The 15,918-nt window shown below is 40.0% G+C and overlaps 1 protein-coding gene across 1 annotated transcript; it reads right to left on the bottom strand.

Moving 5' to 3' along the window:
• Positions 1-15,130: 15,130 nt before the first annotated feature.
• Positions 15,131-15,640, bottom strand: LOC101653761 (60S ribosomal protein L24). The gene has a single exon (XM_004702058.3). It carries the CDS (start codon positions 15,638-15,640, stop codon positions 15,167-15,169), a length of 474 nt encoding a protein of 157 aa, XP_004702115.1. The 3' UTR covers positions 15,131-15,166.
• Between the last annotated feature and the right edge of the window lie 278 nt (positions 15,641-15,918).

Genomic DNA, 15,918 nt, shown 5'->3' with positions numbered 1-15,918 from the left:
TGTATCTCTTGTGAACAGGCTGGGGTGCAAAATGTGTGCTTCTTAACATAACCTTAGTACAGAATGAGGTTAACATGGTGTGGGGAGAAGATAAAACCCTAACAGGGAAAAGAAGACAAGAGTTCTGTTTTATTTCTGGTTTTCCCTTTTTTCTTCTACCTGATTGGGAGACTTTGTAGGAGAGGTACTTTCATAGGAAAATATGTCTGCCCTTGTGAGAAGCAAAGAAATACTATAACCAATCTTCCAACAGGTGGAACATAGGACACCCCTCCTGAACTGTAAATTTGATGTGTAGCTCTAGGCAGATTGAAAGAACTGAGAGGGAAAAGACCAGAATAGAAAGGCCTTAGGAACCGCATCCAAATTAAAGTTTAACGTAACAAGAAAATTAATATTAGTGTAGGGGCAATGAATTATGTAATGTGGCTTCTAAGCAAAGTCTCTAACTCCCACCTAAAGATCTTTTCCTGCATGGGTTTGGTTAAAAAAAAAAAAGTGGAGGAAGATACTGATAAGAGTCACCTGTAATTTTAAACAGTATTCCGTGGAATTCCATCACACTTCATATAAAATGGGCCCTCAGAGAAGCAGAAGGAGGGATCTCATCACCAGCAAGAGTCAGGAGTAGAGCATGCCCTCTGAACCTGAGATCCCCGTGCAGTGAACCCCTTGATCCAGAAGACAGCTATAATATCAGAGGAGCTGCAGCAGAATGAGGGGGGCAGAGCATGGAACAGAGTGGTGCTCTTGTACGGGAAACTGGCTTGCAGAGTAGGATGCCTCTGGGCACTCATTGCGGAAGTTGGACTTGCTGGCCCAAGACAGTGGAGTTGAGTGTCTTCAGGCTGAAGTTTACTGGTGTAGGGTGCCTCTGATCACTTAATTCAGGAAGCTGGGTTTGCTGAGCCACAGAGCTTAAACCGAATGCCTTCTGGCTGAGACTTACAGTGGAGTAGTATGCTTATTTGAGGTATTTATTAATGTACCTGAAAGATCTTGATAAACAACTCTTCTCACTGACATTTCAACCTGTTAACTTCCTTAATAAACACTTTAATCATGAATTTTGTCTGTGGAGTCTGTGTAGCCATTGCAATGGATATTAGATCCAAGAGAGTTAAAATAGAGAACATTAAGACAACACATTTGGAATCAGGGTTCAAATGTATTTTAACTTAGAGCAAGGAAGAACAATCTTCCTTTGTGATTTTTTTATGTTCTTAAGTCTGTAGTAAAGTTACTGTAGCAATCTATGTTAGCCTGGTTACTATATTTTGTGAGTATTTGCCCTTTTTCATTATTTGGTCATCATTTATTACACATTTATTTGCCTTATTCTTCTAGTTAGAGGACAATGAATAATTGTTTTACAAACAACTTTCTCATCTTTTTCTTTGATCCTTTCATTAGGGGCTCATACAACTCTTATCACAATCCATACAGTCATCAATTGTGCACATTTGTACATTCATTGCCCTCATAATTCTCAAAACATTTGCTCTCCACTTAAGCCCCTGGCATCAGGTCATCATTTTCCTCCCTCCCTCCCAGCTCCCCCCTCCCTCATGAACCCTTTATAATTTTTAAATTATTATTTTGTCATATCTTTCCTTGTCCGGCGTCTCCCTTCACCCACTTTTCTGTTGTCCGTCCCCCAGGGAGGAGGTCACATATAGTTCCTTGTAATCAGTTCCCTCTTTCCAATCCATTCTCCTTCTACGCTCCCAGCATCGCCACTCACACCACTGTTCCTGTAGGGCTCATCCGTCCTGGATTCCCTGTGTTTCCAGTTCCTATCTGTACCATTTTACATCCTCCGGTCTAACCAGACTTGCAAGGTAGAATTCGGATCATGATAGTGGGGGGGTGGGGGGCAGGGCGGGGGGGGGTGGAGCATTTAAGAACTAGAGGAAAGTTGTATTTTTCATAGTTGCTACATCGCACCCTGACTGACTCATCTCCTACCCAAGACCCCTCTCATCTTTAATTCATATTTTTGTACCATATAATGTAAAAATCATGCTTCTAATTAAGCATTTCAAAAGAGATGATATTCATATGATATCAAAAATATGGAGAATAATTATCTCATTTTTACTTTTTTTTTCATATGTTCCACTTGGGACCATTTGGAAAACTGGCAAGAAAATACTAAACTATCAAAGTGACAAGAAAAGTATTAGATTTAGAAAAAAAGGCCAATCTGATATCTTCAGAAAGAGGGCCTGTCAATCAATTTTGATAAAATATTTTGTCTCTAAATTTCTCACATGATTCAAATTTATTACTGTACAAATATTTTTAAATTTCAATAAAATTGTATACCAACTTATGTACTAGTTAGGATTAAAATTATTTAAACAATCAAATTCATGTAAATATCAAAGTGTTATTTGTGTATTTAGGTTTATAATGATGCCTGTTCCTTCCTTTAGAGAGAAATTTAGAAATTTAATCTAATTTTAAAATTTCTTTTCAAATTTAAGTGATAAATGTTGGGAAAGAGGAAATAATTAGACCTAGTCACCTCATGCAGCTGGAAAAACGTTCAGCTTCATATCACGCAGTGGTTTGTTTTCTCTTGACCTTTAGGAACTGCTGACTAAGGCTGAGAAAACCCAGACACTTTGGAAGATTTGTCTGCTGCATATCAAGAATCCTAGTAGGCAAGTAAATGTGGGCTTTGTTACCTAGTGTAACTGGTTTTCACAGGAACTCTCTTTTCCATTGCCCTGCAGGCATTTAAAACCTCGGATTTCCCAAGCCCTTTACTATTTCATTTTCAACAAATGTCCTCATCTCCTTCTTAAGTCAGGGAAAGAAAGAGTTGTTAGCCAAGAACATAATCACTTCTCCCCTTGCACTCACACCTACCCTCAAAGGCTCTTTCTTTCTCTGAAGATCTAGATGCAATCGCCTGCTACTCCCTTAGTGACTTCCTCTTCATTAAACATCCCTTCCCTTGTTGGGTTTTTCAATCATTATTTCTGTTTGTTTGTTTTTTTTAACCAATCAATATTTAAATATCTCTTTAAAATAGCCATCCCCAACCACATACATCACCATGGCCCAAGCTGCTTCTCCTTTTACAACCAGGATTTCAGCAGAGTTCTTTAGCTCACCATCCCTTCTTCATGCACAGCATTCTAGTATGTGCTCACATTAAGCCAACAAATTATTCTTTCTCAAGGACATGAGTCCTATGTTTGGGAATAATTTGAAAAGTTTTTCTTGTAGTATACAGTCTCCTTTGCAGAAAGTAAAACATTGGCTTTGCTCTTCGTCTTGACAGACTCTCCTCCGTGGTTTCCACGTGTTCTTTCCAGACCTCTGGCTCTCCCTCAGTATCTTCTTTTCCTCTTTCTCTAATCTTCTCTTAAATATATGTGAACCGCCATGTACAGTTGTCTTATATTTTTACTTTTTATATTTTCCCCAAGGAATATAATTTAATATTTTGGCTTTGATCAACATTTGTATCTCCTTTTTTATTGCTCCCCATCTGCTATGTCACTTGAAGGCTATTTCTCTATATCACAAAGGAGCAAGATGGACAAAGGATTCAGTCAGCATCCTACTGGGGAGCATGCTAGTCTTTCCAAAAGAAAAGAGATAGTAAAGGAAACTTTTCTCTGGGATCTGATAATATAAACGTTCTCCATATCTCTTATCTGCTCTTGATAAAGAAAGCTAGATATGTTATATTCTAATGGAAAGTACATTGTTGCAAACAGTAGCATGAAGGTTTCTAATGCCATTTGTTCTCATACATGAGCAATCTATACTGTAAATATTGCATTCAGGGAGCAAGGATCTCAATAGTTAGACGCTTTCATTTTATTGATTTATATATGTAAAAAGTATTGAATGATAGTCTGTTCAGGCACTGGTAAAGCACTGGTAATTCTACAATGAATAAGAAAGACAAGGTACCTACCTCTCAAAAATGTTTACAGCCAAGTGGGAAGATAAATAGTAAACCAATCATTACAGAGATTATTTAATTATACCCTATAAAATGGAAGGAGGGGGAAATACAGAATGTTGAGAGTGTACAGGGGTAATTAGTTAAATTTAGGGCATCATGAAAACCTTCCTGAGAAAATTGTATTAAATTGAGAGGTAGAAGATGCTTAGTAAGTAGTGAAGAAAACTGATGGAGAAAATACCTCCCATGAAAAGTGATCATAAACACCCACGCTGGAACTGGACATGAAACGACTAATATAAAAGTGGCAAGTAGGTAAGTGTGATTGGAAATTATTGATTAAGAGAAATAAGGATTAAAGAGGGGCCTTACAGGTAGTCCAGCAGCTGACCAAGGTGGACCATGCTAAAGATTCCAGACACGATGCTATGGGCAATGTAAAGTTTTGGAGGATGATATAAATTATGAAAGAGCTTATAGATTTATATTTTTTAAATGTAAATGGATTAAGGGACAATCTGCAAACAAGCAAGAGCATATTGCATGGTTTAAAATCAGGAAAATTGCGCATCAAGGTTGTATCCTCTCATCATCCTCATTCAATCTGTTTGCTGAGTAAATCATCAGAGAAGCTGAATTTTATGAAGAAGAATGTGGCAGTAGGGTTTGAGGAAATATTAACAATCTACTGTTAGGGACCTGGAGCAATTACCCTTTCAATGGAAGGAGATCAAACACAAGGCTGCAATTACAGAAGAGATTTTATTATGCTAGCTTAAGCCAGGGCTCGAGTCCTCAGGTGCTTAACTGCGTGCACCGTCTTGGACAAGAGCCCCACAAAGAAATTCCAAAGTATTTATTTACAGGTATACATAAAGTGGCGTTCCCAGACCCCCCTTCCTGTCAATCCACTGATTGGCTCATTTGAGGTAGGTTGGCAGTCTGGTCCTTTGTGTAGTTCCCGCGCTGGCCATGTTGTCCTCCCCTCGGAGGTTGGGCTCGCTGTGCCGCTCCCGGGTTGGCTAGCCTCAGTCTCTGGGTGTGTCCTACTTTGCTCTGCTAGGAAACATGAAACCACAGCCTGCCCGAGATCCCGGAGCCAGTCACGGGGGCAATTTGGCTTTACAATACTACACGCAGATGACACAAACTTGCATGATGAAACTAAGGAACCCTTGACACACTAGCTCATGAAGATCAAGGATAACATTATTCCATATGGATTACAACACAAGGTAAAGAAGACCAAAATACTCACAGCTATAGCCATAGATCACATCCCCAGAAATGGAGCAAAGTTTGAAATTGCCCAAGGTTTCATCTAGCAGATTACACAATTAGTGCTCATGAAAGCAACAGTCCGTGGAGGAGACACGCCAGTCAGGGTTCGATGTAGCAACGATGAAAAATACAACTTTCCTCTAGTTCCTAAATGTTTCCTCCCCGCTCCCACTATCATGACACAAATTCTACCTTGCAAGTCTGGCTAGACCAGAGGATGTACACTGGTACAGATAGGAACTGGAAATACAGGGAATCCAGGGCAGATGAGCCCAATAGGACCAGTGGTGTGAGTGACGATACTGGGAGCATAGAGGGAGAGTGGGTTGGAAAGAGGGAACCGATTACGAGGAACTATATGTGACCTCCTCCCTGGGGGACAGAGAACCAAAAAGAAAACCTGTGAGTACTGAGTTTCCAAGAATCCCTTCCACCTGTGTCCTGGCAGGAGCGGTCTTCTTAAAGAAGGCATGCTTCCTATATGCCACTCACGTTGTGCCCTGACAATCCTTATTTTCACATATTACTTATGACCCCAAACAACCTCCCCCCTTTCTTAGTTCCTTGCCTACAAACTTGAATCGTCTGAGTATTGTCTGACCATGCTCTGAATAAAATTCTGTAACTTTCATTTATCCAAGTTTTAAACCATCTGAGGCTGACACTGCCAGATTTGATAAATGTTGACTTGCCTCATTTAACAAGAGGGCCTCCACCAACAGCTAGCTTTGCAAGGCCCTGTTTTTTGCTATCGAAAACAAGGGGGGTGTATGCAGAATTCTGATTAATTGGAGGTTTCCTTCTAACTTCTAAAACTGTGTGATCCTAATATTACTAATTGTAATGACAATTGATAAGTTATACTGATCTAGTGGGTTTCGAGTTGAGCTCACGAGACTGCATCACACATTGGTGACATAATGGCTAGTGACAAAATAACTCAAGATCACCTTTGCAGGGTCTAACCGGAGAAAAGGCGCACAATCCTGAGCAGCCACCTGGCACACAGAGACAGCCATGTACAAAAGAAACCAAAGAGTGCAACAGCCTTTACTGGCTATGGCTAGACATCGGAGACGTACTCGTGTCTGGCCTGGCTGAGATATTGTAAATAGCTCTTATGTCTCCTGGTATCAGTTTTGGCAGATATAAAAATAGAAGAACATTGTGGAGTAGGTCTTTTATAAACCACTAACTGGAAATGCCAAAACACAAGCTTCCTCTGCAGAGAAGAGGTAGGAGTTTGTCATCTTATTTGTGTGAAGGCGGCTGTAGGATAATTGATATCTCCATTATTTATAGCCAGGCAGTGATATCATGCTGGTAATTTCAGCTGGATAGGAAAGAAGAGTCTTTTCATTTTGAGTAAGTCCTGAGTTGCATGTAAATTATTTGGAGCATCTGAACAACAAAAGAGATCGTTATTTGGTAAATGAATGCAAAAATTAATCAATGCCTATCACATAGCTATATAGTTGACAAAATCTTACATGTTCTCACAGCTCATTGTTGGCATTACACAGATGTGACCTTTGGCTTTGTAGATGTGAACTACTGGCAACGAATTGGGAGCTTTGTGAGGAAGGAAGGTGACTGGGTTAAATGTGAGATGAGTGTTGTGAAGTTTGCCCTGGCTTGCCAACACATAGTCACTGCAATGTGGTGTATGCTTTTGCTACACTAATATAGCTTGTATGTGAGAATTTCTCAGCTTGTTAGTGAGAGATCCCTGGATATATGATACCTCCAAGATATAGCATTCTTAGTCTTCAAAATACCCTCAGTGTTACAATCATGTATAATACTATCTGATCCGTTCTACACTATGCTTTGTGCTCTTTATTCCTTACCCAGTCACATTAAAATCTCCAGTGATTGCTTGGCCCCATAAAAAATGAACAAATCTCTCTTGGAAGAAGTACAGCCAGAATGCTCCTTAGATGCAACTATGGTGAGCTTTCATCTCATGTACTTTGGTTATGTTGTCGGGATGACCAGTGCGTGTAAAAGGACTCATGCTTGGTAAAACAGAGGTGGGAAAAAGGAAGGCCCTCAACAAGGTGGATTGACGCAGTACATAGAGGGGCTCTGACATAAGAATGAGTGTGACAATGGCACGGTCCGGGCAGTGTTGCATTCTGCTGTATATAGGGTTCACTATGGGTTAGAACCAATTCAATGGCACCTAATATCAGGAACAAGATAAAGTATGTACTCTCACTAAAAGGCAATTTCTGAATTGTCTGTCTCTCTTGCTCAAAGTATACACAAGTTCATTTTGTTAATTCCAGTGGAAAATAGAATATCAAAATCTGTCTAATTCATTCAATTATCTTTCTACAAGAAGTTTAATTACTACATATTTTTAAATGTAAACCTTGAGTGTGTTAAGTATGTTCTGCCATGCATAGGTATTTTATAAACTTCACTCTTTCTTTAAAACCTTTGATAAAGTAAACACATTTAAGCTTTTCTATTTTTAATAATTCATGCTCAGATAACTTCATAAAGGTTTCTAGGTGGCATAAATTATTTGCACTCAATTAGTAACCTAAAAGTTGGTGTTCATACCCACCCAACATGACTGGGGGGAAAAAAGGTCTAGCTACTTACTTCTGTGAAGATTGCTCCTAGAACAACAATTGTGAGGCTGAAGCAAGACCCACAAGTGTTTTGTTCTTTTACACATGTGGCGATGTTAGTCAACCCTGACAAGGAAGCCCTGTGGCACAGTGGCTACGTGTTGGGTTACTAACCCAACGTCAGCAGTTGGAAAGCAGTAGCTGTTCTGTGGCAGAAAGAGAAGACTTTCTACTCCAGAAGACTTACAATTTCATAAATACTAAGGGCAGCCTACCCTGTCCGACAGGGTCACTATGAGTCAGCATTGATTCATGACAGTGCGTTTGGTTTTGGGTTTTGGAAAACTGGTTGATTCAGGTTTGAGTGCGCTGACCATCATGCCCTCTACTCTCACTCTGACTCCTTCAACCCTTCTTATCTTCTGTCACCTTGATACATATATTTTGAGCACTTTGAGAACGTCAGTACTTTCAGCACTTTGATAATTACCATCATAACTATGATATCCAAGTTGAACCCATCAGAGTTAGACATAGGAAACTTGGTAGTCCATAGTGCAGAGTTCCTGGACAAAGAGGTTGAAAGACCCTTGCACCTAGATTCTTGAATCTGCTGCGCTGTCTCTTCCCTTCTTACATCTTACTTTTCTTTTGATTTTATAGGTCTATAGTCTTCTAACAAGTTTCCTGTGTTTTGCTTATACTAGCCTAAATTGATTTCCACTGTAGTCAATCAAAAGAATTAAATGAATGCTCTCACAACTGAGTTACCTAGAAGAGGAAAGAAAACACTCTTCTTGGAGGTTGGGTGACAAATTAGTATGAAGTGGATGCTTGGGATGGTGAATGTTCAGTACTCTACCAGAGCACATTCTACACACATGTAACAATAATATGGGGGCAGCATTTGATCTCCTCTAACTTCACAAGGTGACAGCGAGAGAATCTTCATCAGTGGCATTAGCTCAACACCAAGTTGTATGAAGTGGAGGACAAACAGGCCTCCAACCTGAAACTTCTTTTTTTTTTTTTTTTTTTACCGATTCTGACATAAGCCATCCCTACCACAGCACACTCTAATTCTCAGCTATATTTGATAATTTATTGCAATGACCACACATAACTCAAAGACAATATTCAGTTATGGGGATTATAGAACTAACTGGTTACAGTTCAAGATCAGAAATTATTACTCAGGGCACAATTTCTCATCAGGCAGCCTCCTCTCAGCAATGCTTACAGACAGACCCAGCCTCCTGGTCCCTACTTAGGCAAGTGTCACAAAGCTCTTTTATCCCTGCCTATAAATGCCCAATTTGCCAGTAAGCCAGCCCAAAGATTTTAGTTCTTTGGGTTAGCAAACCTAGCTCCCCAACAATTACCTGATGGAACTCTCTTTTACCTGTAAGTCTGAAGGCCTTCCATTTTCTTACTCTCTGGACCAGGAAGTCCACCACTCTGTCTCACAATCTTAGTTCTTCTACCGTTGTTTCCACTGTTTCTTTGTCATTATTTCTTGTTGACTCTCAGCGTCTCTGGTATTACAGCTCTCTGTACCCCAGATTAAGAAAGTTCTGCACAAAAATCTTGTGGTGGTAGTGAGATTCTCCTTTCTGGTTCTGGAATGACTTATTTTAAACCTAGTAGGATGGCACAGCTAACCAATCCCATTGTTTGGGTTCCATACACTTTATATTTATGGTTCTACCTACACAAGGGTGCCATGTACATAATTTGCATTATTAGAAATAGAGCCAATCCTCTTTGTAGACCACAAGCACCTCACATTTGCATAGTCTACCCAGTCATTTGGTGGACGTTGCAAAGACTGTTGCCAACAAAAAAAGCCATAGCAACTAATTCGGTACATTACAACATTATATTTTAATTGCCTATTTGATTGTCAGCACCCCCACAAGATTGATATTTTCATGGAGGAAGGGACTATTACTACTTTTAACACAAGTGAAATTTATATTCATAGCACAGAAACAGACTTCTTTCATTCTCACCATTTGACGATACGAGCCAAGCTTATCTTATAGTGTCACAATATGCTATTACTACTTTTTATTTGTGTAAAAAACTATGAATATTGCTTTACTCTTAAAATCAAACCAAACCAAATTAAACCCATTGTTGTTGAGTTAATTCTGACTCACAGTGAGCCTCTAAAACAAAATATTAATGATTCTGAAGGGTTTTCATGGCTATCATATTTTTAAAAGCAAACAGTCACATCATTCTTCTACAAGCAGCAGGTGAGCGGGTCGCAACACCTTATTTTTTGATCTGTAGTTGATTGCTTAACCAGTACATCACCAGGGCTCCTTCTCTTCTACCAGATCTTTTTTTTAATTAAAGAATTGTTTTTTGGTAATGTTTTATTATGAATCTGGTGAAGGTTTATATATCAGATCAGTTTTCCATTTAACAAATCATACATTTTGTTTCATGCCTTTGATTGTAATGCACACATGTACCATCATTCATTCCAGGTCGCCTCTGTGTTTCCTGTTTGCATTCCTGATTCATTTCTTTCTGTTTTATATAAATCATTTTATTAGGGGCTCTTACAGCTCTTATAACAATCCATACAATCAACTGTATTAAGCACATTCGTACATATGTTGCCATCATCATGTTCAAAACATTTTGTTTCTACTTGAGTCCTTTGTATCAGCTCTTTTTTCCCTCCCTCCCCTTCTCATGGACCCTTGATAAATTAAAGATTAATATTATTTTCATATCTTACACCATCTGATGTCACTCCTCCCTACCCTCATGGTATCACTACTCCCATTACTGTTCCTGGGGGATTTATCTGTCCTGGATTCCGCGTGTTGAAAGCTCTTATCTGTACCAATGTAAATGTTCCATTTTAGCCGATTTGTAAGGTAGACATGGAGTCATGATAGTGGGGAGTAGCAAGCGTTAGACAAGTAGTGTTCCATTGTTTGTTTCTTGGGTGTTATACTTCACACTGGCTGACTCATCCCTTCCTTGTGACCCTTCTATGAGGGGTAGTCCAATTGTTTACATATGGGTTTTAGGTCTCTACTCCCGATACCCCTCATTCACATCAATATGATTGTTTGTTTTGAATCTTCTGATGCCTGTTGCCATCAAGACCTCGTGATCACACAGGCTGGTATGCTTCTTCCATGTGGGGTTTGTTCCTTCCCTGCTAGATGGCCACTTGCTTAACTTCAAGCCTTTAAGACCCCAGAAGCTTTATCTTTTTATAGCCAGGCACCATCAGCTTTCTTAGCCACCTTTGCTTACACCCCCATTTCATCTTCAGTGATTGTGTTGGGAAGGTGAGCTTCACAGAGTGCCAGGTTATTAAAACAAAGTGTTCTTGTGTTGAGAGAGGACTTGTAGAGTCCCAAAGTCCATCAACTACCTTAAAATATAACTATATGTACATAGACCTATATCTCTATAATTATATATTAATATATGCCTATATTTATACCTTTGAGTCTTTTGACTCCTAGTTCTTTCCCCTATTTCCTTTTATTTTCCTCCTGTCCCACTATTGTGCTTGACCTTCATTCGGCTCTCAGTAATTCCTCTAGGCTACATTATACTTGACCAGACCCCAACAAGCAGCCTAAGCCCCCTCACCATCAATTTTAGATCCCTTGTTCCATTGTCCCTGAGTTTGTTGGTCCCTGTCCCCCTGTCTCCTCCTCTCCTATGACCCTCAGAACCACCCATTGTTTTCTCCTCAGAGTTGTTTATCTTGCCTAGCTTATATAGATAAGTATACTTCTACCAGATCTTACATTAATTCCTTTGTTTTTAAGAGCTAAATTCACCCTGAATCCGTATGAGCATAAGATTATGATCATTCAAACACTACATTTCAAATATGAAAAAGAACTTATGTGTAGAATAAAAAGAATAAAGTAACTCTGAAAGAGCCAGAGCTAACCTGACAAAATGTTCTTTCTGTTTCGGTTTTTTTTCCTCCTCTTTGTGAGAAAGAAAGCATTCTATATCTCAACCTCTCAGTCAGTGGAAAATCAGGCATCTGTTGGTAGGCATCTTAGGTAACAAATGCCATTTCCAAAGCATTAGAAATCAGTAATATCACATGCCGGATTTGCTGAAAGGGGTGGGGGGTGGGGGGTTATTACGTGGTGAGTGATCTGGACCTGCCTTAAAACAGCTGTTGGGCAGTTGGATTCTGCCTTGGCTATTTGCAAATTTTTTCTTCCCTCCTTGTCTAAACATCTGACCTAAGGATAAGGGTTTCCGACCTTTATGTGCTACCCTGTTTCCCCAAAAATAAGACAGTGTCTTATATTAATTTTTGCTCCCACAGATGCGCTAGGTCTTATTTTCAGGGGATGTCTTATTTTTCCATAAAGAAGAATACGGCACACATTTATTGTTTATTCTTTTATTAAAAGAGAACTACAACCTTCCTCTAGTTCCTAAAGGTTTCCTCCCCGCTCCCACTACCATGACTCGAATTCTATCTTGCAAGACTGGCTAGACCAGAGGAGGTACACTGGTACAGATAGGAACTGAAAATACAGGGAATCCAGGACGGATGAGCCCTATAGGACCAGTGGTGTGAGTGGCAAAACAGGGAGGGTAAAGGGAGAATGGGTAGGAAAGAGGGAACCGATTACATGGAACTGTGTGTGACCTCCTCCCTGGGGGACAGACAACCGAAAAGTGGATGAAGGGAGAAGTCGGACAGGGCAAGATATGACAAAATACCCATTTATAAACTATCAAGGGCTCATGTGGGAGGGGGGAGTGGGGAGGGAGGGGAAAAATGAGGACCTAATGTGGGGGGTTTAAATGGAGAGAAAATGTTTTGAGAAATGATGTACAAATACGCTTTACACAATTGATGTGTGTATGGATTGGGATAACAGTTGAATGAACCCCTAATAAAATGTTTAAATAATAAAAAATAAAAAAAAGAGAGAACTCATACTTCCTGTCTGCTCCGGCTGCGCTGCAGCAAACAGTGAGCTGTGCGGCGGCGCCTGCCACTATGGTCCAGAGACCAGAGTTACAGTAGCTTGTGGGTGGGGGGGCTTATTTTTGGGAGGTCTTATTTTCCGGGGGATGCCTTATATTTCAGCAAGAGGCAAAACTGTAAGTAGGTCTTATTTTCGGGGGATGTCTTACTTTTGGGGAAACAAGGTACTAAAATTTTTTATGACTGGCTTCCTGTAGAAAGGAGCTATATACCCTAGTTTCCAAAAAATGGTTATTTCCAGGTATATTAGTTCTATTGTGGCCAATTTCCAGCTATCAGCATGATGTCAACCAGTTCACAAAATTCTTGAAACGTTGTCGCTTGGGTTTTGAGAGCTAGTACAAGCTGACTTCAGCAAACCACTGATTCTTGGAGGATGCTTGTCACATAGCTCAGTCCATTACAGAGTTTGGCTTCATTTATTTATACACACGTATTTGAATTCATTCATTAAACTAATATCGATGAAGTGTCTTATGCTACAAATAACAGATACAAGGATTGAACTTGTCCTCTAAAGGTTAAGAGTCTAACAGATAATTTCAAAAATAAGTTTGGGTACAAATAGAAGTCTGCTCTGGATATTTTGGCATATAGGAGAAAGGACGCAAATATGTCCAAGGGAACCCCAGGTGTGTAATGGTGAAGTGACTGCCAACGGGAAGGTTGTCGCTTTGAACCCACAAGATGCCGCATGGGAGAAAGATATGGCAGTCTGCTTCTGTTAAAACGACAGCCTGTGACACCCAAGGGGTCCATTTTACGCTCTCCTATGGGGTGACTGTAATTCAGAAGCGACTCCTCAATCGGCTTAAGTGAGAAGTTCGGTACCTAGGCTGTCACCGTGGGGGAACTAGCAACTCCAAACACGTGTGGTTTGTCAGGGTCCAGAGATAAGCTGTGTGCGTGTGTGTGCCCACACAGCAGCCATCAGTTAAGCCACTGTTTTATAAAAGCATGAGTCACTTCCAAAGAAATGAAGCAGGCCCATCCGCTGGAGCTGAAAAGGGACGTTGTCTGGAGGAACGCTTTTAATTTCCAAATGGCACTTTCAAATAGGAGAGGGGTGCCAGGCTGCAGATCGTCCAGCAACTTTGTAATTACTCTGCCCCTAAGTCTCACACTTTGTTTCTTTGGAATGTATCTGGGCCGCAGCTCTGGGCCAGCAAGTCTCAGAATGTTTCAGGATTATCTCCAAGTACACGCCTGTGTCAAGGTTTTCACTAGCACTTGGCTTCAAGGTTAAAGTGTTTACCAAACCAGTGTTCATTCGCTTAGCAGGCAGTGTAGAAACCCCTATAAAGCCCCTGTCCGTAAGGATGCCACGGGATACACTAACAATTTAGTTTTGTAATGAGCATGCCTTTTGAGCCCTGGTGGTGTAGATGATGAAATGTTGATTGGTCCAGAAAACGTGCGTGGAAATTCTATGTATTATATTACTATCTGGGAGTTCCATATTTTGACTCATGTGGCTTTGCTTTAATTTTCTAAAGCTACAACTTGAAAATTACATATGAGTAAATTAACGTCTGTTCCCCAGTTTGCCCTGATAGAGTGTCTCCATTGTCCTTTTACTCAGATGTTGTTAATTTAAATCCGGTGTATTCTATCTAGCAAGATCTGTTTATATACATACCTTTTAGATTGTTGTTCTTTCCAATAAATATGGTTAGTCTTGCAGATTTCGAGCATTCCATTTCCAGCATCATTACTAAGACACAAGCTTAATATTCTGACTATGGCTCTTTCTTTATTTCCAACTTCTGCATCCCAATTTTCAGGAAATCCCAATGCATCTAGATGATGTGTTTGATCATTTTCTGACTGCAGAAGTTGGTTTTAAAAAATCTTGAATTTCCTCATATTTGGTATAGGTGCTTGGTGTGTAAATATGAATAACAAATAATAAATGCTCTTCCTTATAGACATTTGATATTATTCAACAACTGACAGTATTGCACCTCTGGATAGATTGGAAGTGCACTTTTGGATGATGAATGTGATGTTAATTCTCTTAAATTTTTCATTCCTGGAATAACAGACCATATGACTATCGGATTATACATGTCCAATACTAGTAGATGGAGAGACAGCTATGTTATCAGATTCTTCCAGATATATTCTCCCAGGCAATAGGCTGTCTTTTCACTTATTTGGTAAAGTCTTTTGAGGAATAAGAACATTAATTTTTTTAATCATTTATATTATGTGCTGTTTGATTCTGTTAAATGTTGAATGATAGGCATCACAGTATTCCATATATTCTTCTAAATATATACATCCAGATATATATGCCATATATGACTCTCTCTCTCTCCCTTTTTATAATTGCATCTTTATTAGAAAGTCTCAGCTGCCAACTTAGCGTTTTCCACCAACCCGGGGAGCAGACACTTTCACGGGCTTCACAATCTTTTGCTTCGGTGCTGCTTTTGTGGGGGCCTGAGTAGTGGCCATTGCTGTCTTTTTAGAAGCCTGCTTTGCCTTTTTAGCTTCCTTGGCAGCCCTGATGGCCTGCTCTCGTTGGGCCTTTCTAACTTCAGGTTTCTGATTCCTCTTGGCCATTATATCAGCAAGAGATGCACCAGTGATGGCCCTCTGGAATTTGACTGCACGGCGGGTTCTTTTCTTTTGAATTTCTTCCGACTGCCCCTTCTTGTGCTTCCTCCTGTAGAGGACCGTCCAGTTTATCTGCCGAGGGTTCCTCTTGGAGAGGAATGCCGACTCGCATTTTGCGTTAAGGAACTGGAAAACCTTGCCATCGGTCCTGGCGTAGCGCCGCCCGTGCCCGGGGTAAATCTTGTACCCGCTGAAGCTGCACAGCTCCACCTTCATGGCTGCGGCAACAGAGGGCCGGCGAATTTATCTCGATAGTACTTAGAATTCTATACCATTGGCTAGTTCAATAAGACTAATATTAGAATTAACAAACAACCATGGAAGTTACTTACATAATGTTTCAAAAAGGTGATAATGCAGCCATTAAAATGAAATAGGTATATAAACCTTATATATACACCTTGGATTTTGAGATTGCACCTAACTCTAAGCCCTAACTTAAGAACAATCAGTTCTTTTTTTTTTTTTACATTTTATTAGGGGCTCATACAACT

Source organism: Echinops telfairi, unplaced genomic scaffold (assembly GCF_000313985.2).
Source record: "Echinops telfairi isolate 266 unplaced genomic scaffold, ASM31398v2 ScPeMD7_3533;HRSCAF=4204_0, whole genome shotgun sequence".
Taxonomy (NCBI): domain Eukaryota; kingdom Metazoa; phylum Chordata; class Mammalia; order Afrosoricida; family Tenrecidae; genus Echinops; species Echinops telfairi.
The sequence above is the reverse complement of the archived record's forward strand: the minus strand, read 5'-3'. Positions and strand labels throughout refer to the sequence as shown.